The sequence below is a fragment of the Trypanosoma rangeli genome (assembly GCF_003719475.1).
Source record: "Trypanosoma rangeli strain AM80 chromosome Unknown Tra_15.4_contig_00048, whole genome shotgun sequence".
NCBI lineage: Eukaryota > Euglenozoa > Kinetoplastea > Trypanosomatida > Trypanosomatidae > Trypanosoma > Trypanosoma rangeli.
In genome coordinates this window covers 52,909-72,543 of record NW_021705792.1, presented here as the reverse complement: position 1 = coordinate 72,543, position 19,635 = coordinate 52,909, and the positions used below count along the sequence as shown (strand labels likewise).

General features: G+C 50.7%; 9 protein-coding genes and 1 pseudogene across 9 annotated transcripts, besides 16 other annotated features; all 10 read left to right on the top strand.

Annotated features, from left to right (window-relative positions):
* Positions 1-104: 104 nt before the first annotated feature.
* Positions 105-149: a sequence feature (A-rich).
* Positions 150-222: 73 nt separating this feature from the next.
* Positions 223-263: a microsatellite.
* A 46-nt stretch (positions 264-309) lies between these two features.
* On the top strand, positions 310-1,632 carry TraAM80_02213 (uncharacterized protein; the record flags this gene model as incomplete). Its single annotated transcript, XM_029379224.1, has 1 exon — positions 310-1,632. The coding sequence occupies one exon, from the start codon at positions 310-312 to the stop codon at positions 1,630-1,632; it is 1,323 nt and encodes a 440-aa protein (XP_029240963.1).
* Positions 1,633-1,817: 185 nt separating this feature from the next.
* Positions 1,818-1,867: a sequence feature (GA-rich).
* Positions 1,868-1,895: 28 nt separating this feature from the next.
* Positions 1,896-3,371, top strand: TraAM80_02212 (uncharacterized protein; the record flags this gene model as incomplete). Its single annotated transcript, XM_029379223.1, has 1 exon — positions 1,896-3,371. One exon carries the CDS (start codon positions 1,896-1,898, stop codon positions 3,369-3,371), a length of 1,476 nt encoding a protein of 491 aa, XP_029240962.1.
* Positions 3,372-3,798: 427 nt separating this feature from the next.
* TraAM80_02211 (uncharacterized protein) lies at positions 3,799-4,116 on the top strand (the record flags this gene model as incomplete). Its single annotated transcript, XM_029379222.1, has 1 exon — positions 3,799-4,116. One exon carries the CDS (start codon positions 3,799-3,801, stop codon positions 4,114-4,116), a length of 318 nt encoding a protein of 105 aa, XP_029240961.1.
* Positions 4,117-4,667: 551 nt separating this feature from the next.
* Positions 4,668-4,695: a microsatellite.
* Positions 4,696-4,740: 45 nt separating this feature from the next.
* Positions 4,741-4,769: a sequence feature (G-rich).
* Positions 4,770-4,965: 196 nt separating this feature from the next.
* Positions 4,966-4,982: a microsatellite.
* Positions 4,983-5,109: 127 nt separating this feature from the next.
* TraAM80_02210 (uncharacterized protein) lies at positions 5,110-6,561 on the top strand (the record flags this gene model as incomplete). Its single annotated transcript, XM_029379221.1, has 1 exon — positions 5,110-6,561. One exon carries the CDS (start codon positions 5,110-5,112, stop codon positions 6,559-6,561), a length of 1,452 nt encoding a protein of 483 aa, XP_029240960.1.
* A 176-nt stretch (positions 6,562-6,737) lies between these two features.
* Positions 6,738-6,760: a microsatellite.
* Positions 6,761-6,858: 98 nt separating this feature from the next.
* Positions 6,859-6,897: a sequence feature (A-rich).
* Positions 6,898-8,216: 1,319 nt separating this feature from the next.
* On the top strand, positions 8,217-8,978 carry TraAM80_02209 (hypothetical protein; annotated as a pseudogene).
* A 301-nt stretch (positions 8,979-9,279) lies between these two features.
* On the top strand, positions 9,280-10,272 carry TraAM80_02208 (geranylgeranyl transferase type II beta subunit; the record flags this gene model as incomplete). Its single annotated transcript, XM_029379220.1, has 1 exon — positions 9,280-10,272. The coding sequence occupies one exon, from the start codon at positions 9,280-9,282 to the stop codon at positions 10,270-10,272; it is 993 nt and encodes a 330-aa protein (XP_029240959.1).
* A 405-nt stretch (positions 10,273-10,677) lies between these two features.
* TraAM80_02207 (uncharacterized protein) lies at positions 10,678-11,811 on the top strand (the record flags this gene model as incomplete). The annotated part of the gene is made up of 1 exon (XM_029379219.1): positions 10,678-11,811. The coding sequence occupies one exon, from the start codon at positions 10,678-10,680 to the stop codon at positions 11,809-11,811; it is 1,134 nt and encodes a 377-aa protein (XP_029240958.1).
* Positions 11,812-11,867: 56 nt separating this feature from the next.
* Positions 11,868-11,899: a microsatellite.
* A 78-nt stretch (positions 11,900-11,977) lies between these two features.
* Positions 11,978-12,000: a microsatellite.
* Positions 12,000-12,020: a microsatellite.
* A 20-nt stretch (positions 12,021-12,040) lies between these two features.
* TraAM80_02206 (uncharacterized protein) lies at positions 12,041-13,993 on the top strand (the record flags this gene model as incomplete). The annotated part of the gene is made up of 1 exon (XM_029379218.1): positions 12,041-13,993. One exon carries the CDS (start codon positions 12,041-12,043, stop codon positions 13,991-13,993), a length of 1,953 nt encoding a protein of 650 aa, XP_029240957.1.
* Positions 13,994-14,056: 63 nt separating this feature from the next.
* Positions 14,057-14,129: a sequence feature (A-rich).
* Positions 14,130-14,141: 12 nt separating this feature from the next.
* Positions 14,142-14,158: a microsatellite.
* A 57-nt stretch (positions 14,159-14,215) lies between these two features.
* Positions 14,216-14,237: a microsatellite.
* A 25-nt stretch (positions 14,238-14,262) lies between these two features.
* Positions 14,263-14,296: a microsatellite.
* A 115-nt stretch (positions 14,297-14,411) lies between these two features.
* On the top strand, positions 14,412-16,088 carry TraAM80_02205 (ubiquitin hydrolase; the record flags this gene model as incomplete). Its single annotated transcript, XM_029379217.1, has 1 exon — positions 14,412-16,088. The coding sequence occupies one exon, from the start codon at positions 14,412-14,414 to the stop codon at positions 16,086-16,088; it is 1,677 nt and encodes a 558-aa protein (XP_029240956.1).
* A 755-nt stretch (positions 16,089-16,843) lies between these two features.
* Positions 16,844-16,951: a sequence feature (A-rich).
* Positions 16,952-17,149: 198 nt separating this feature from the next.
* TraAM80_02204 (putative chaperone protein DNAj) lies at positions 17,150-19,270 on the top strand (the record flags this gene model as incomplete). Its single annotated transcript, XM_029379216.1, has 1 exon — positions 17,150-19,270. One exon carries the CDS (start codon positions 17,150-17,152, stop codon positions 19,268-19,270), a length of 2,121 nt encoding a protein of 706 aa, XP_029240955.1.
* Between the last annotated feature and the right edge of the window lie 365 nt (positions 19,271-19,635).

Sequence of the window (19,635 nt, the reverse complement as noted above, 5' to 3'; positions counted from 1 at the left end):
GGGGACCCAAGCGTCCCCCCTCTCTCTCTCTTTCTCCGTGTGTGTATGCGTTTGTGCATGGTGGTCCAAACTACGACATTTGCCTTTGTACGGCTTTTGCTGCGTTTCTCTTTTTCTATTTCCTTCTTTTTTTGTTTGTTGGTTTTCTTCCCCCCTGGGGGCACTGCCGCGTGCATGCCCAGCGTGTAGCCGCGCACGTTGTTGGCTGCCACTTCCTTCCGTACGCACGCACGCACGCACGCACGCACGCACGCACGCACGCAAAAGGGCGAAGCCAGTGTCTGTGGTAGCGGTAGTAGGAGTAGTGTGATGCTGCTAAGTGCCTCGCTGCATCGCCGCTGGTACGCCCCGGGCGATGTTGTTCGTTCCGAGGTCTGCCTCTATGGGCTGTCAAATCCACCAGGCAGCGCTTCTAATGGGGTTTCAGTGCACATTGGGCGTGTTGATAACTACTTCGCTGACGTGGATGTTGATGCTCTTCCGGTGGCTCGAGTGAAGTCGCTAATGGCCCAAATTGTAGGTGTTTGTGCTGTGGATTCTAGGCGCCTCCAGTACGCGCTGGCGGGGGAGCGGGCGGCGGCTGAGCGCTGCCGAACGCTCGTTGACGACAAGCTATCGAAATACTACAATGTCTACAGACTCTTCTGCTCGGATGCGGTTTGCCTGGCAAGTAATTTGCCCCTACGTGAGCGGGAGTCGAGGGCGCTGGTTGTGACTTTCACTTTGCCCGATTACTTGCCGCCCTCGTTTCGGGGTCAATGCATCCGCTTTTATTACGCCCTTCACCTGTCTGGTGTTCGATGCGGTCCACGGGAGTTGAGTGCGCCCGTAAAGCTATGCATCCCCATTAAAGTGTACTCGGCACAGGCGATTCTAACTCCACTGCTGCTTTCTGCGTCGTTCCCGCTGGATAGGTTTGACTTTAGACCAAAGGTCGTTATTCGACAGTCGGCACCGTCACCTGCCTTGACGGGGCCACTTCAAAATGCCCTGGCCCCTGCGGAAGTGGAAGACTTTGACGCCCGCATTCTTTCTAATCGGGCACTACACGCACGGGCCAGCCAATTAGCGAGGCAACGCACCCCTCTGGAGTTCCCTTTATGTTTGGAAGGAGAATTAGCTCTGACAGTAGCGCTGACCTCAACGACGGTGATGATTGGAGACTCTTTGAACGGTATATTTGTAGTGAAGGGTAATTCCACCTTCCAACCAGTGAAGGTTCTTGGTAGTTTGGAGTTTCTTGAGTGTTGCTCAGCCAAACACGTGAAAAGTGGCGTCTCTTGCCATTCGCTTCCGGGATGGGGGAAAGAGCTTGTTGTCGCGGAAACAACGGTGGTGGAGGAATTTGACTGGGTTCTGCTTGATCGTGCCTCTGCTCGCTTTTCTGTTTCTCTCACGAATCCAAATATCTACTCATCGATGCACACAGATGTCGTGACTTCATGTTGGCAGTTACGGCTACGCTTCCTATGGTGCAGGTCATCCGTGCTGCGGCAGTGCCGGGCAACGCATTGTGAGGAACTGAAGATAGAAGAAGAGGAACCGGAGCTTGTCGTGCCGTTGATCGTCGTGCCACCGTTTCAGTGTGAGCAGCTACCATGCAAAGGCGTAACGCTGCAGGTACTCTGCTGAGGCTATTTGTCAGCAAGACGGACATTGGAGGATGCTTTGCCACATCATATACCGCTTTTAGCACTCTTGTTTCCTGTGGAAGTTGGGATTCACAGACGCACTTACGCGCATTATATGGCTAAGCAACACACATTCATACATAATGTCCTTTTTTGCATCTGCGTATGCGACTGTGTACTTAATCCTTTTCTCCTTTTTTTTGTGCTCTTATTTGTCTTTTTTTTTTTGCTTTTTTGTGCTTCCAAGGCCGTATCATTTCTGCCATGCCTGACGAGGTCCGCCATTCCTTTCCGCTGGAAGACGAGCTACCGCTGCTTATCCTGCGCAAGTCCGGGCAGACGATCGCGTTGACAAGAGACGAACCTTCCGTGAAGTCTTTTTTGCCCTTCTCCCTGAGCGTCTGCAGCGCGATCCGGGTGTCAGACAAGGAGATGTTGCGAAGGGCATATGAGGACGGCCACCTCACTGTGGTGGCGAGAGAGTGGCCCATCCAGGCGAGAGTGAAAGTTTCCCTGGACTGTGTCAGGGAACACATGCACTGGTTGGTGTTGCTGAGAAGAGCCGGTGAGGAGGAGGTGACAGTAGCCAAACGTTTTAGCGGTAGTGAAGAGGATCTGCATGAGGTGGTGACATGGCTGAAGCGTATCGAACTGCGGGGATGTTGTGAGTTGTGCTTGGCAAGCGAGCCAGTCATCTCGGAGGCGCGTGTCACCAGAGAGGTTGGACGCCTGCGAAGTCTTCAAGCGGATGAGGGGGTTAACGAGCAGGTGTTTTTGGGCGACTCGGTGGAAGAAGTTGCGGTTCGCTTGGAGGAGTTTTTGCATTCGTTTTTCCTCGCCGCAGTGACGGCAGCGACTGCCGTGTTTTGGCCTCCGCCACTGACACACCCGCTGAATATTCACTACGGGGTGAAGGAGATGCGGACGGCGGAGCACCGTGCGGCCCTGCTTCCGATGCGTCCATTGCTGCACCTGGGGCAGCGGTGCAAAGAGTTTCCAAGAACGATGCAGGCGCTCTCCAGCCATGGGGCGGGTGTGCCTCGCACGGGGCATGCTTGGGAGAAGCATCTTCTCCGCAATATTCATATTCACCTTTCAACAGCCTCAGCCATTTCTGGTGGGGGAACGTTTCTCGTGAGTGGTGCGTACGACTATTACCACTACAGTGTAGACGGGTTCAGGGATGAGGGGTGGGGCTGCGCGTACCGAAGCCTGCAAACCATACTGTCTTGGTTTCAGTACGAAGGGCTCATGACGGAGCCGATGCCGGACATTCGAGCCATTCAAGGTATTTTGCGCGCAAAAGACCCAGATAAAATGAATCGCAAGGAGTTTGTAGGCTCGAAGGACTGGATTGGCTCCTTTGAGGTGATGATCGTGATTCAGCACTTTGTCCCGGGTATGGAGTGCACCATAAGGCGCATGGAAAGTGGTGCGGACTTGGAAACGGACCCATCCGTGCAGCAGCTTCTAGTAGACCACTTCCGAAACAAGAAGGCCTGCCCCGTGATGATTGGAGGAAGTAGCTACGCGCATACCATTTTGGGCCTTGATGCAAACCTGGCCACAATGGAGGTGCGCTACCTAATTGCCGACCCGCACTACTCTAGTGGAGAAACCAGCCTGAAAACGGTTTTGAGGAAGGGCTACGTGGGCTGGAAGGAGGCAGGAAAATTTTTTGAATCTAAGAGCTGGTACAATCTTTGCATCCCACAACTGGCATCCTACGACCCACGCTGAAACAGATTAAAATAAAACAAAAAAAAACATTCGCAAGGAGAAGAAGAAGGTCAAAGGAAAAAATGTGAGGGTTAGGGAGCTTCGGTGAAGCTTCTCTCACGGCTCATCCCTGTGGCGGCGTTACACACCCAGCAAGAATGCAGAGAAACAAATGGAACGCCCGAGTTTTATATTATTGTAGTGTCTCTATGTGTTGTTCCTTTGCAGTGGATATTGTTCATCTGCTTGCGCGTGCTTTTTCATATAGCTACTTGTTTTTGTTTGTCTTTGGCTGCCTCGTTTTTGCAATGTGGGGGTGGGGTGGGGGGGCAAGAAGCGGATACGTATTGCTTGTGAGAACATCGCCTCTCTCTTTCTATTTATTTCTCTCTCATGCGCGCCCTAGTCCACCGGGAGGAAACCCATTGCAAGCAAAGAGCGAAAAAAGATGCTTCTGCGGCGCATGACAGCGAGGGGCACGGCCTTGGTGGCTGCAACCCCACTCTTATTGAGCTCCCGTGCTTACAATATGTTTGTTTTTCGTGACCCGAAGCGCCGCCCTCAGCTAACGGAGGAGGAGCGAGCCAAAGTTGTCATTAATCAGGAGGAGTGGCCCGAGGAGTTTAAAGATTTTGACCCCGATGATCCGTACAAGAAGAGCCCCGAGATTATTGAGGGAATGACCAGCTGGAACCTCTTCCTCTGGGGCGTGGAGTGCGCCTTTATTTACCAGTTTTACGAGCTTGTGTTTCCCAAGAGCATTTGACAGGGGGTAGGGGTTTGGGGTAACGAGTGTGTCTCTGCACTGACGGAACCCGCGGGCGCGGCAGCAAACAAGTCTCAAAAAGGAAAACAAACCAAAAAAAAAAGTAACAACAACGAGAAGAGGAAGAGGGAGAGAAAGCAAGTATTTAGGTAGCAGTGGCTGTGGTATTAGCCGTCGGCACACACATTTGGAAGAGTTGTGAACACCGCAAGGAAAAGATTAAAGAGGAGGAGGCGAAGGTGATGGTCTGCTTCTCTTTTGCCCCCTTTGGTCTTGGTTTTGGTCCCAACTTCTTCCTTCTTATTCAGTTCCCTTGGCGTGCGGCTTCTCTTAGCGCGACTGCGATACTGTTACCCTGCATGGATGGCAGAAATAAGTAGCGGTGAATTCTCTTGGCTTTTTTCTTTCCTGTTTCACACATGATGCTCTCGGGGCACCCCTTTTGGTGTCATCTGCGGCAAGAAACGCTTCTTTGCACTTTTGCTTTTTTTCTTCGCTCTTTGTCTTGAAGCTCTCAGTTTACTGTACTCTGCGTAAGCAGAGTACGCCGCATATATATATTATATATATATATATATAATCTAGGTGTGCTACCGTGGGAGTGATACCTGTCTCTTCCTGGCGCCTCCCTCCTCCCCCTCCCCTTCCCTCCCCATCACCAACCAACAGGCTTTTTAATTGCGTCGGAAGAACAGTCTTGAACTTGGCGGCAACGGCGGGTCGGCGTGGTGCTTAGGGGTGGAGCGGGAGAGCGCATTTACAGGTATTTCATCGCAGGGTTAGGGGGGAACAAAGTACAGAGTTATAAGTGCCAAAAGGAGAAAACGTTTACAAAAATAAAAGACAAGAACACACACACACACACAAAACGAAATAAAAGCAGAATATAGAAACGATTGTAAATAATATAAAGAATATATATATATTTAAAAAAGGATTTAAAGAAAAAAAAGTATTTGTTTGTGAATTTAAAGCTTGAGGGACAAGTAGGCAATGACAACGGCTGTTAACTTGGAGGGCGATACGGGGCTGCTCCTGTTTGAGCGCCCGCGGTACTTGGGCCGGGGCGTTGAGGTGTTCAACGCGGATGATGTTCCAGTCACTCCGTGTGCCTTTTTTCTTCAACCAGATGAGTATCCCAGCAAAATGAGCATAGATGAGACCTTTTCCATTGATTTTCAAAACCTGGAGATTTTGCAGAAGCCGTTGGGCTCAGTTGCATCGCACGGCGACGTTGGCAGCGCGACGCAGACGCAATACCCTGACGAATCTTATACTATTTTCAAACACAGAGGTGCATGCTTCAGCCAAAAGGCCTTACGGCATCAGTTCCGCCGTGTTCTCCTTATCGGGCCCCAGGGGCTTCTTTCCACCTACGTGACCGCAAGGCTTTTGAAAAACGGCCATCACGTGCGACTACTGGAGCGTGAATATCGTGGTAAAAGTGCCCTTCACGGTTTGGCAACTCTTATTGAAACTCGCCCCTCCCGTCTCTCCTTGTTTTATGAAGACGACCTTTCACTGGCTGTGGCTGACTGCGATGCCGTAGTTTACGTTGACGGACCCGATACGTCGGATGTTTGCGATGTGAATGAGGTTGAGCAACGGTTTGTTACAGCCATACAAGATGTATTTCTTTCCATACGATGTAACGGCAAAAGTGTCAGACGAGTGGTTTTGATTAGCTCTGCTTCCGCCATTTTTCCTGTCGAAACAAGCTTGCTTGCTAAAGCACAACATCTGAAACGTGGGCACGCGGCCGCGTTACGGGAGGCTGAACGAATATCTAACAGAGCAGGTGTTCCACTGACGGTTATTCTCCCTGCCGTGGTGGTGGGCCCGTCACTTCTGGGGGAGAGTGATGGCAACGTTCAGAGCTTGGTGCGATTCGCAGAGCAACGACGCTGCTTTACGTCTCCCTTGAATTACAATATTGTGGACGCCCGTGATGTGGCGGAGGCGTGCGCGTTGGTACTTGTTGCACCCAAGACAGAATACCAGAAGTACATTCTTTCCGGCGGAGAAATAAGTATGGCTCAAATTGCTTGTATCCTCCACAAATGCATTCCTTCTGTATCTCCACCAAGACGAACTCTACCTACTTGTTTTGCGAGTGCCCTGCATCACCTTGGAATTCTTAATATGCTCGGTTTTGAATTTTGTGAGCGGATCTCAGCGGAGAGGATTGGCTGGAGCTACGCGCTCAGCAGCCTCAAGGCTCAGCAGGAACTCGCAGTGCAACTGCGGAGTGCCCCGGTGGCTGTTGTAGATGCTGTGGCAGACGCAATGCACGTGCCCGCGGCGACGTTGCAACCACCGGAGATGAAAAGCACGCAACACAACGAATATTTGAAGGAAATTCACCTTGTTATTCTTTCTTTGTTTTTTGGCACGGTTGGCTTTCTTGCTGGGAGATACTTTTACACTCGAAGCACACTTGTCTGAAACCGACAACGAGACCGATAAAAAACAAACGAAAAAGAAACACAAATGCAGCAACAACGACTTTTTTTTTTTTTTTGGGTAGGGGAGAAGGAAACGCGGAAATGCTGATCTCATGAGTGTGTTTTTCATCTGCCACTTTAAGCAGGAAACCATTTGTTCAATGCTAATACGTAAATTATATATATATACATATATGTATCTGTCTGTGCTCCTCCCACCGCTTTTCTACTATTTAATTTAGTTTTTTTTTTTTTTTTGGTTATTATTGCATCCTCCCTTTTATCTGTTAAAGACAACTTTTTTTTTTTGCCTGTTGTTGTTTTTTTCTTTCTTGTTCCCCCATTACCACGAAAATTTCTTGTGGCGCACCAATTGTTACACCAAAGCTGTTTTATATCCCAGCCACCTCTGTCCTCCCTCACTCCCTCATGCGAGGAGCCCACAACGGCAGTGAGCCGCGATTGCTCCTCCCCCTTATCCTCACCACTCTTTGAGTAGCTTGCGTTTTATTTTATTGTTTCTCTTTCTCACTTTCTTGTGCAGTTTGCTTTTTTTTTTTCCTTGCTGTGTTGAGTTCTTGGAGGAGGGACACTTGGACATGGAATTGCGCTGACGGCCCCTCCAGTTGTTTCTGTCGATCGTTTTGGCTGATTTGCCTTCACTGCGGCACGTGGATAACTCGGGGGGAGGCGCAATGGCCAATGTGCCGCAGGTTGGTGAAGGACCAGTGGAGTAACGTGGATGATGCGGAGGGCACGGACCTTGTGAGCGGCAGCTTTATCTCCCGCTTCTTCTCTTTCCTCCGTTCCTCGGGGGTGGGGGCGCAACGCGTGCCTTTGCAGCATGGGTGATGGGGCCGCCAATACCAATGGCTGTGGGTTTTGCCTGATGAATGCCCCTCCTTTTCCTCCCCCTTTTTCCACTGCGGTGCGATGGCTGGGAAAGGAATGCAGGCGCTCCTGCAAGCTTTCCCTGACTTGTGGCTTTGTAGACGGGGAAGTTGAGCGCAAAGGAAGTCGTCTCTGGGTGAGGCGGATGAACGTAATCTGCGTAGTCTCCGTGAAGGCCTCACGAAGGGGCTTCCATTGTTGGAAAGACACACGGCATCTCTCCCGGATCCACGTGGAGAGAACAACACACACACACACAAATGTGAGAAAAAGCGAAGGGGGAAAACAAACAAAAAAAACATTAGGGTTGAAGGGCATCCAACGCCGGATTTTAACCGCAGTTAAGAGGGGCGGTGCAGCTTCCTGAGACACCTCGGAATGCCCTGCTGCGTATTGCACAGTGTCGTTGTCGGTTTCAACTGTGTCCGGGGTCATAATCACGCTCCTACTGGGATATTTCTCGTAAGCATAGGGAGACAAACCTGCTCTCACGGGCGGCTTACGCTTTTGGGGAGCGGTCTGCCCCTTCTCGGCTGCTCATGTACCACGTATGTTATATTGTTTCTGCAACAATTTTGTGTCCAATGCCACAGTCATAAATAAGCGATAGCAAGTCTTATTTCTTCCTTTTTTAATGATACTAATAATTCTGGTGTCATTTGTTAGGGAAGCACCACACAAGTGTGGGACCTGTGCGAAGTGAACGCGAGGGCGGTTTCTAAACTGCTTTTTTCTCTCCCGTCTCAGTTAGCTTGCGAGAACACGATGCTGCGACGCGTCAAGGCGGGCGAGTACCTTTTTACAGCGCCTATGGCCGCGCTGTGGCTGACGTCCCGAAGAAATTCGTCTCGTGAAACGACTACAAGTTTACTTGACAAACCCGCCCCTCACATTGGTGACGAGGGTAAAAATGGTGAAGATGACAAAACGAAAAGAGGAGATGGGGCGTCACAGGAAAGTTTCGGCAGGCGCTTGTTTACGTCGTGGCAGCAGGGCGTGGTGGCCAGCATGGGCGCAGTAATGGGGATAGGCGCAGTGAGTTTTTTTTTTATGCCCCAGTGAAGGACGACACGGTGCATCACACAGCCGTCGTGGCGTCGGAGGCACTAGGCGATGCGCGTCTGCGTGAGCAGGCCATACAACTCTCAAAGGAGGTTGTAGAAAATGTGTTGAAGGATTCGAAAACCCTCGACCTCGTCGTGCGGCTTGTAGTCCAGGTTCTACGGCAGGATGACACCATGACTGCCGTCTCTTCCTTCCTACGTGCCCTCTTTGAGGATCACTACACCCAGGAGGTGACAAAAAAGTTTGTCCTGATGACTATACTAGACCCGTGGATTCAGGAGCATCTGCGTGGCATAGCAACGGACCTTGCAAAAGATTTACTGAAGGACCCGGAAGTTAAGAAGGCACTGGTGGACTTTCTCACCGATTCTGCCGTCGTTTCGCTACGGGATGAGGAATTACGTTGCGACGCAGCACGTGCTGTGAGGTCGGTGGCGAAGCGCATTGTTACGCCGTGGTGCTGAGTCACACCGTTGTGTGCCTTTCTGATTGAGTGACACGAGAAGGTGAAAAGGAACAAACCAGAGAAGACGATACATCTTTGACTTTGTCACACTGGCGAGTTGCATATTCAGCAGACGCACTAATGTGCATGAATTATCCACACTAGGACACTCCTTATATATATTCTTTTTACTTGTGAAGAATATCCTTTTTTTTTTTGTATGGAGTGCCTATGTTTTTTTTTCTTTTTTCTTCCATGTATTTTCTCAGCACTTGGGCCTGGCTTTGGGTGGGTGGGGGTAGCGTGCTTCGAAGGACGATGACAGCGGATCCCTTAACACGGCTCTTGGCAGATCAACATCAGAAGTTTATATTGAGTCTGGATGAGCACAAGGACAAGTTAAGCTACTGGACTATGCAGCACCTGAAGATGAATGGTGCCTTCTGGGGCCTCAGCGCTATGGAACTAATGGGTCAATTGGATAAAATGAATCGTGAAGATATTATTGCATTTGTGCTTGGGTGTCAAAATAGCGACGGGGGTTTTGGTGGGAATGTGGGTCAAGACTCCCACATGCTTTACACCCTGAGTGCTGTTCAGCTGCTTTGCCTCGTTGACGCCCTGGACATCATTGATAATGAGAAGTGCGCTCGCTGGGTGGCATCTATGCAGCTTCCCGATGGATCCTTTCAAGGCGATGAATGGGGGGAGGTGGACACCCGGTTTACCTACATTGCACTGAACTGTTTGCAGCTGCTTGGAAGGCTCTCTCTCATAGATATTGAGGCGGCTGTCCGTTGGGTGCTGCTGTGCCAAAACTGGGATGGAGGGTTTGGGGTTGCACCAGGGGCGGAGAGTCACGCAGGTCAGATATTCTGCTGCGTTGGGGCTCTTAGTATCGCTAACGCGCTGCATCACATTGACAAGGAACAGTTGTCAGCTTGGCTCGCTATGCGACAGTTGCCATCAGGAGGGTTGAATGGCCGCCCTGAAAAAAAGGCGGATGTGTGCTACAGCTGGTGGGTCGTGTCATCTCTTGCTATGCTTGGGCATGCGGATTGGATTGACCGCAAGGCGTTGTTTAACTTTATTTTGGCCTGCCAGGATGCTGAGGACGGTGGAATTGCAGATAAACCTGGGAATATGGCAGACGTCTACCACACCTTTTACGGTTTGTGCGGGTTGAGCCTCCTTGGCTACGAGGACCACCCGCTGAATGAGATCAACCCCATCTACTGCATGCCGTACTCGGTGCTTGAGAGGTTGGGCGTGCCAGAGGAGAGGGGGCTGCATGTCGGCAAGCGGCGCTGATGGCGGTTGCTCCCAGCTACACGCCCATGTGAAGGGCTGGAGGAAGTAAGGCTCAGAGAAGAACGGCGAAGGGAGCGGCAGCAACAGCAAAGAAAACGAAAGCACATTATTATTATTTAGTTTATTGCTGTTCCTGCAGTTCTTTGCACACAATTTATTTATTCGTTTCTTTCTCCCTTTGTTGTGGTTGCATTCGCGTTGTTACGGCTTGTGTGGGGCGACTGAAAGGGCTGTGTTATCTTACACGTGTACGCGGCCCATTTCTCTCTTTTCATGTGAAACGTTGTTTTTTTTTTCTTCTTTCATGCGCTATGCGTTATTCTCTTCTCAGAGACTTTTCAGTTGCGAGAAAGTCTGTTTTGTTTTTGGCCCTGCGCGTTTTGTACGCTATCATCATCATGCGAGATGCGACGTGTCGCGCTTGCCAGCCTTTTACTCTGCCTCGGCATGGCTTCACAGAAGCCGCAGCAACATTATCGCTTCAGTGCGGCGCGAAGCAGTGAGTCGCATGGCCTTGTGGATCACTGTAGGCTGCTGCAAAAAATTCACACGGGCGAGGATCCAGAGCACGTTCGGCGCAAGCGTATTGAAGGCGTCGTTCGTAAGATGGAGGCAAACTACACACAGTGGCTGACGGAGTGTGGGGTGAAGGAGTCCCTGCAGGTGCTCCATGCTCTGGCAAGTGTGGCACGATACCTTAAAAGGCATCGCCCCGCCACAACAGATTTACAAGCGGGGGAGGAGGAGTGGAGTGGCGCGTCGCCATACTTTTCCCCAGGCGTGAGTGATTGGTTGTGTGTTCTGCTGGAGCGTGCCGCACTCCACGCATCACGCCCTGAGGATTGTCTGGCACTGCTTAGGGCCGCTGCCGAGCTTGAGCTTGCAGACACGCAGGCGCTGCAGCATTTGTGTCGCCAGTTGACCAGGCAAGAGTACACTGGGAGTGCAGCTCCCGCGGAACTGGTTTGTGTCCTGCGGTTGATCTCACTTCTCGTGAAGCGCTGCCGCATGCCAATTCCGCAACTGGATTGCCTCCTCTGCCGTTTGCACACTGCTCCACTCGACGCACGACAAGCACTCAATGTCCTTTCCTCGCTGTTGCGGCTGCGTGAAAGGCATAGTGTGCATGTGGTGCGCTCTGTCTCATGGAGGGCCGTGGAACATGTCGCCACGTACACTCCGAAAGACGTTATCTACGCCTTACAGGCCATTGTGATGCTAAGCGGTTGCCATGAGACTTATGCGGGGGCCGTTCTCAACCGGTGCATCGTCTTGCACGCGGAGCTTAAGCCGACGGAGCTAGGGAGCGTCTGTAAGTATGTGGCGATGCTAAGCGGTTCACGGGCAAACAATGAGACAGCGCTTTGCTGTTCGAAGGAGCTGCGTCGTCTGCTTCCTGCACTTTTAAGTCGGGCGGAGCAGCTGCTGGGCTGCTTTTCGCTGCGTGATGCGCGTTGCGTGTTGCGCTGCCTGGATCAGCACAAGGTACACCACGCCGTCGTATTTTCATGTCTGACGCCGTTTGTCTCGGAGAAGTAAATCAACGCAGAAGGGAGGGGAGGTGAACAAAAAAAAAAAGGCAGATACAAGAGCGGAAAAAAAACAACAAAAACAACAACAACAACAAACACATTCGCATCATCTCCTGCACTCACAAACACAAAGGGATGTCCTGCCGAAGTGGATGACTGAAACATACATATATTCTTTGTCTCTCTCTCTCTCTCTGTGTGTGTGTGTGTGTGTGTTGGGCAGCACCGGAACAAGAATGAAGGAGTCACCAAAGGACGAAGAGGAGACGGAGGCTTCGCAGGGGGACGACCCGCTACTTGAGCGTCTGCGCAAAAAGCACACGGTGCTGCGCCAGCAGTGCCTGCATGAGGCCCAGAAAGCCATGGAGGTGGATAACTTGTTTGCCTCCAAGAGGATGCACAATCTCCCGCCCTCGCTGGAATTGATATCTGACGAAATTACCCTCGCGCTGAACGAAATTGCCATGCGCTGCGAGGAGTATGCGGTGCCGCGAGTGGGGCAACTCCTCAAAGACGTTCGCGCGAGGATGAATCAGCAGCTCCGGGAGGCGTACGCCTCACTGGAGGCGGGCCACAAATCCGCCTTTTACAAATTGGAAGAGAAGACGGCGGGTACACGCCAGTCACTGGAGACCAATGCCTCAGCACGAAAACAGGTGGGGACTACCGCGATGCAGCAGTCAGAGAGGGAGTTGGCCCCTTCGAACGAGGAGCGAGGTCAAAATGCTTTTTCTGACAGGAACCAATTGAGGATGCAAGGTACTGCTTCCAAGTCGCTCTCGGCCAGAGACTTTTTTTCCTCCACGTTGAGTGTCTTTGCTGAAATTACGGCTGTACTGCTTCGCTGTGAGGTTGTTCGAATTTTTCTTTACGATGAGTATGATAACTTGCGTTGTGGCGCTCGATTTCCATTTAGCAGCACTGTAGGCGATCCCCTGGCAGGGAATGACATGGAGTTGATGCTGGCGAAGGAGATTCACACCACAGTCTGTCACAAGTACATTGCGATTAATGGAAGGGAGCCGCAGCGGCTTACAGTAAGTGAGCGCGACCATGGTGTTATGGAGGAGGAGCTGCAGCAACTGGGATGGAAGTCCATGACTAGCTGCCTTATTTTTCCCATTTTTTCAAATGACGACTGTGGTAGGTCCTATGGAATGATTCACGCAGTGAACAAGCAAGGTGTCGCTTTCGATCGACCAGGTATGTTTGACGAAAATGACGAGGTCTTTGTGTCGATGACGGCGCGATTGTTGGGTTGTCTACTGACCCGTTACCCCATAAAGTATTTCCAACTCCCCGTGGGACAAAAACTGCGAAAAAGTTTTGTTTCCTTATTGACAAAGGATGCGGAGACGCATTTACCGCCACTGCTTCGGGATGAAGTCGAAGGGGGGGCGGAAGTGGGCAATAAAGCAAACCAAATGTTTACGCGCGTGCTGTTTTTTCGCGCACCCATCAACGCCGTATATCAATCACCTTCTCTACGCAAGAAGGTTCGTAAGCTTGAGTCACTGAAGATTATTGACAAAACACTTTCCACGGTGGAGTTTGATATTTCTGCATTGGAGGAGCTCTGGCGGGTTGGTCATGATGAAAATATTCTCATGTATCAACAGTGCCAGCAGCTCAATGAGCAACTGAACACGCTCCAAATTCTACTGAGAACTGTTCTGGATGCCATTGGTGCCTCACGGGTATTAGACAACATGGGAGATTTGGCAGGTTACCTGCAACTGCTGGAGCTGTACGCCCGTCAAGAGAATGTTCCCATGCTCACTGAGTTAATCTCACAGGTTTTGCTGAACGCCCGAGTGGATATTCCTGTGCCACCAGAGCTTAAGGGAGTTCCACCAGGGCGTCTTTCACCGAATGAGATGATTCGAATCGAACGCCGTATTGCCCAAACCCCCTCCAAGCTGAAGTTTGGCGCTGCGGCACCGTCGGGTGTTCGTACCTACTCCTATGATCCGCAGCGACGGAGAGAACAGGTACGCTTCTTTAACGAGCTTGCGGAGAAACGGGCATTAGATGTTGCGGCGAGGGATGCTCCCAAGTCGGTTAAGGGATACAAGGCTGAAACCGTGGCAGCGCAGACGAAGAAGGTGAATCAGCCGGTCTCCTCGTTGTTGCACTTTGGACCGACTGACTACGCATCCAAGCGGCCATTTCAGCTGGGGAAACGGTAACTAGACAGGCCTCCATATATGTACACATATGTACACTTCTAGCAACCTCGGCAGAAGTTGCACTTTTTTTTTTTGTGTTTGTTTGTGGTTCTTTTTCTCTGATTGTATTTACCACATTTTTTGTTTTTGTTTTTGTGCGTGTGGGGAGTTATTATTATTATTATTTGTTCTATGCGTCTCTGTGTGAGTTTGGATACCTTTTCCCTTGCCAGGTGCCTGCCATTTTTTTTTTCCTTTTTTTTTTGGTTTGCCTGCGCCGTATTGCCGTGACAAGAAAAAACAAAACAAAACACGACAAACAAACGAATACGTACCTCGAGAAAGAGGGGTGCGTGCGGGTACTTTCGTGGTAACACCTCCGACGTTTGCTTTGAAGAGGGGTGTGGGCGAGATGAGCGAGAAATATACGCCGCACAGCATGTTACCCAGCGAGAGCAATGAAACCCCTGCAGACGGGGTGGAGGGAACACTGCCGTACGTTGGGCTCGTGAATCAAGGCAGCACGTGTTACTTGAACTCCATCATTCAGGCCCTCTTTCATCTGCCATCCTTTCGCCGGACGCTGTACCATATGGTGCTCCCCGATCATGACCCTGTCATATTGGCGTTGAGGAATATATTTGCACAACTTCACTGTGAGACACCGCTCATCTCCACGAATGAGCTGACAGACGCCTTTGGCTGGGGCAACGATCACGCGTGGGTACAGCACGATGTGCACGAAATGATGCAGAAGTTGTTTGATCGTCTCGAAATTATTTGTAAGGGAACTCCCCACGAGAATTTTATTCGTGATCTTTTCTACGGTGAATTAACATACATCACACGTACCGTAGACGGTGTTGACTATACTTCGTACCGAAACGAGGGTTTTTACGACGTTGAATTGCTTGTAAAAAACATGGAAAACATCTATGAATCTTTTGATCACTGGGCAAAACCAGAACGCATTGAGGGAGTTTCACTGGAGATAAAAAAAGGAGGACCATGCACGAACCACACCATTGAGCGAAGCCAGCGTTTTGTACGTCTTCCACCAGTTTTACTCATTCACCCCAATCGAGCAGAGTTTTCTATGGAGACCTTCACTGTGCGAACACTGCCTGGGAAGTGGACCTTTCCAACAACGCTTAACCTTGAGCCGTATCTTGTTTCAAGAGAGACAGAAGGAAGTGAGGCAACACCCTTGAGTCCTCTCTATGAACTACGCTCTATTGTTGTACACCAAGGCATCGCCGAGAATGGACATTATTTTGCGTGTGTTCGCTTTGGGGAGCAATGGGTTTGTTTTAACGATATGTATGTGACCCGCGTTTCGGAAGCTGAGGTCATGCGCTCAGCTTTTTGCAGCGGCGAAACGGAGGGGTGCTTTAAAGTCTTCAATGAGCGGGCGACACTACTTGTATATGTCAATGCATTGTCGGTAAAAGAGGTACTAACGGAATATCTCGTTCCTGCGCACATTAAGGCCATTGCAGAGGAAATTGTCGCTGGACGTGAACGAATATGGAGGGATAAATCTGAGAGTGTTGAGTTTAGCTACATTACAGAAGTAGAGTCCCTTGTGAGGGCTCTCGATGATAGCAACGTCATCTCGGTTCATGTGGAAAGCACAACAGTTCCCACCTTCTTTTGCATAGAGGAAGTCCATGCTGCTATTGCTAAAGACATTGGCCAAACTCCTGATAGAATTCGTGTGTGGATGTACGTTGACGTTCCTCCTAGAGGCAATCGTGAGGCGCGCCCCCACAATGATGTCCGTTGTTATGGAGATATTTTTGTGGAGGTTCTTGCGGACAAAAAAGAGAAGCCTTCCAACAATTTAGTTGAAGATGCCTTTTTTGCTCTTGTTCGCATTGTAGACACGGGATCACTGGGACCCTGCAACATCGTTCACTCTCGTGGAGAGTTGGAGCAGCTCATACATGGAACTGAGAAGGAAACCAAGTGTTTGCTTTGCGCCCACGGCTCAATTTTGTGGGAGGTTCCAGTTGCGGGAGTCCCGTTGGGTGGCAATGTCATTTTGTGCCCTGCACCAATGTCCAACGAGGGCGTGTTGGAGCTGCTGCGTCAGCGCAGGCTGATGGAGGCTTAAACTCTTTTCCGTGATCGTTGTGAGGCGAGGATATGGACGCACATGAGCGGTGCTCGCCTCAACACCGAATCATTGTATTTAGAGATGTAGGGGGAACTGTATCTGCAGTTGACTGCGACCCAGACTTCTGCTCCGCTCTCTCCAGAGTGTGTTGGTCTCCACTACGCTAATCTCCGGGCTGGCCAATATCCGTATTTTTCTGTATATCCTGCCCTCTTTCTGGCTTTTGCAGAGGTGGGGTCCATTTTGAATGCGTCTGGCCTGGTGAGGATCAACGCGAGTTGTTTGTGGCACAACTTCCGGCCTCCTTGTGCTCAATCGACCCGCGGCGTACTGTGTTGATTGAAGGAGGAGGGGGGAGGCGGCGGTATATGTCCTGCCATATACGTTGAGGCGAGGTCGTACACGCTGAATGAATGATTTCGTCTTTACCTCCAGCAAACATCTTTCTGCCTTCCCCCCGTGCTTCTCCGTTACATAATGCAAGTAAATAAAAGCAACAACAACGAAAAATAAAGAGACAAGCCAACAAGGAATGACTGTGTGGATCGTTCTTGTGGATAGCCTCGCTTTGAAACGGTTTCGTTTGCAACTTCTGTATATATATTTCCTTTTTGAAGTGTGTGAGGAACAGAAACAACCCCAGGTATCGCCAATATTCAAGAATGCAGCGTTCCGTTGGAAGGAGCCCGCTCATTGTCTGTTAAGTCGGGTAGGGTGGGGTGGGCGGATTGGGCGAACTGTTTTCTCCACGAGTTTTTGACTTCCTTTTTTGTTTTTGTTTTTTGCTTCCATTCCCTGACATTTGTTTTGATCACCTGCTCCTGCTTTTGTTTTACCTTTTTTGTTTTGTTTTTGATTTGCTGCTTGCCTGGTTGTAGGCAAGTGCGGATTCGCTTTGCTCTGCGGTGTGGCAGCTTTACCTGCGTAGTTGTGTAGTTGCATGTGCTGGTGCTTTCCATCATGTGCCCTTCTGTCTCTGTGGCTTTTGTTTTCTTTGACGATTGTGTGAGAGCGTCGGGCAGCCTTTGAGAGGCGGCATACGATTGCGTGGCCGAGGCATGCCCCCGAAGGAGGGCGCGCGGTCCAGGGGGAAGCCGGCTGCAGGGACAGCGTTCTCACTCTCAGCCGGCGGTGGCATGGTGGGTAAGAGTGACAAAAACAAGGATGCGAAGCCTAAGAAGCCGAAGGCGCAGCAGGTGGCTCTCAATAAAGCCGTGGAGGTGGCCGATCGGATGTACAAGCAACACGAGCGGGAACGGGTGAAGCGGGAGGCGACAGATCAGGTGGCACGTCAAGATGCTTTTCTCGACACTGCCTTGGAGAGGGCGCGACTGAGCAACGACAAGGTTGAGCATGATAAGATAGTGAGGGAGATGAAAGAGCGCGAGCAGCTTGCCTACAAGGAGTGCGAAAAGCACCGTCTCTGGAGACGTGTTCCAGATGCCTCACGACTTCCACAAGTCGACAGTGAAAGTTCCATCAACACATTTTTAAGTGTGTGGCGCGAGATGGAGGAGGAATATGACAAACATAGACCCGTTGTGACGGCGTTCGCTGGTCGGGTTTCTGTTGGTACGTCCATGCGCAAGCTTTGGTTTGTGAACGGGGAACTTGGCGTCTCGCCCGAGGATCGCAAGAAGATGGTGAACTCTGAACTTAACCGGTGCCTTGAGGCATACGAGTTAACAGAAGCTATTCACATGGAGGCGGATCGTGCTTTGACGCAGCGCAAGCTGAAGGATCTCGCGTTTTTCCGCACAAACATTGGACAGGTATGTGAACAGGTGCTACATTCGTTAGACTTCATCACCATTCACGCCTTGCTTGGGTATGACGTTATGCTGGAGGGTCCAGAGAGTGAGTTCCTAACCATGAGTGTTCCACCAGCCAGCCCTGTGGTCAAGTATGGCCTATGGGTGAAGGTGAAGGAGACGACGCGCAGTTTTGCTTCCATGATATTTCCTAACATCGCAATACGCCTGGATCCCAATTCCAGCACCTTACCAAAGCTCCCAAAGGCGCTGGGATTGAGTAAAGAGAATGTGGCGGTGCGTATTATTCAATTGGGGTTTAATCCGCACGGCCACCACGGTTCTGTTGGTCGAGAGTACTACGCGTTGAATTGTGTTGTTAAAATAGATCCTTTAAATTTTACGGAGCGGCCAAAGACTAGCGGAGACTGGCTCTACCGCTTTGAGACAGAAGAGGCGCACGTCTTACATGTAGTTCCATACCCCCCGCATGTTGTGGAAAATATGGAGGAGGATCTTTCACTCCTTGTTTCCTTCGAGGCTCCAAACAGCATTGTTATGCGGCACTCCTCACTTCTCATTGGGAAATGGCTGGAGACGTCCAAAGACTGGGAACCTTGCAGCCACACAAACATTCCCACAGATGTTAGTGGAAGCGAGACAAGACGCTGTGTGTTTGCAACCTCGGAGTTTGCCACCTTTGCGGTTTTGCAGGAGAAGGGCTTTGATGTCCCGTACGAGCAGTGGCGTCTACATCCGCTGGGCTTTGATCAGGTGTTGCTTGTGTTGGAGGGACGTCGTCGTGGAGAAGGCGGTGACCGGGAGTTTCGCATTCTCGTCCAGGATGTGCATTGCAAGCTCTTGGCGCCAGAGGACCCGGAGCTGGGGTACCTGCGCGATAACTGGCTTGAGCCTGCCACACTGCTGCGGCTGCTCTCGCAAACCGGCTTCAACTTCCTATTAGACGACGAGGATGCGAAGTTTATTGAAAACGTTGTGCCAAAGACTCCTGCCTTGGAGGAAAAGGTGTATGCGGACATCGCACAATTTTGCCTCTTTTACGCCATTGCAAGCTCGCGGCACAACAGATACGGTGAGGATGCGAATTTGGCTTTATTTCGCATCTCCAAACAGTCCCGTGCCCTTGACCACGAGGCACAGCTGGAGGTTCGGTTAGACGACGACTCCCACTGGCACAGCGTGCGGTACCAGGCCCAGTGCTGCGCCTTTGCCGCACTTGAGGAGTCCGCCGACCTGCCCGACTTGCACATCCTTGAGGGGCATGAGTCCCACTATAACCTCTACACACTTCTCTTGCACGAAAAGGGGGAGGAGGTGCGTCTGCAGGCCGTTTACCACACAAATTTTCTTCTTCGGCGTTGCGTGTTTCAGCTGCTCTGCCTGATCCGACCTCTGACGTGGGGCTAAGCGTGAGGTCTGACGGGAACAACGACAACAATAAAAAATGAGGTGGGGGGATTTGGCACGGAGATGTACAGCAACGAGGCCCAAAAGGGGAAACAAACTACGACAGCAGGAAAAGAAAGAGGAAGTATACATAACATATATGTATCTATGGAATGGAATACAAAACAGTAATGAGGATGATATCAGTTGCGAGGTTTGTTGATGGCGGTGGGGAAATGTGAAGTGTTGGAGTGGACTGTTCTTCTTGTTTCGCTCTCTCTCCGTTTCTCATGCCACCGCCCACACCAGCGCACATACACGCAACTGTTATGTTCCTCTCTCTCTTTTTTTTTTGTCTGTTTTTTTCTCTGTCTTTCCTCCTTTTG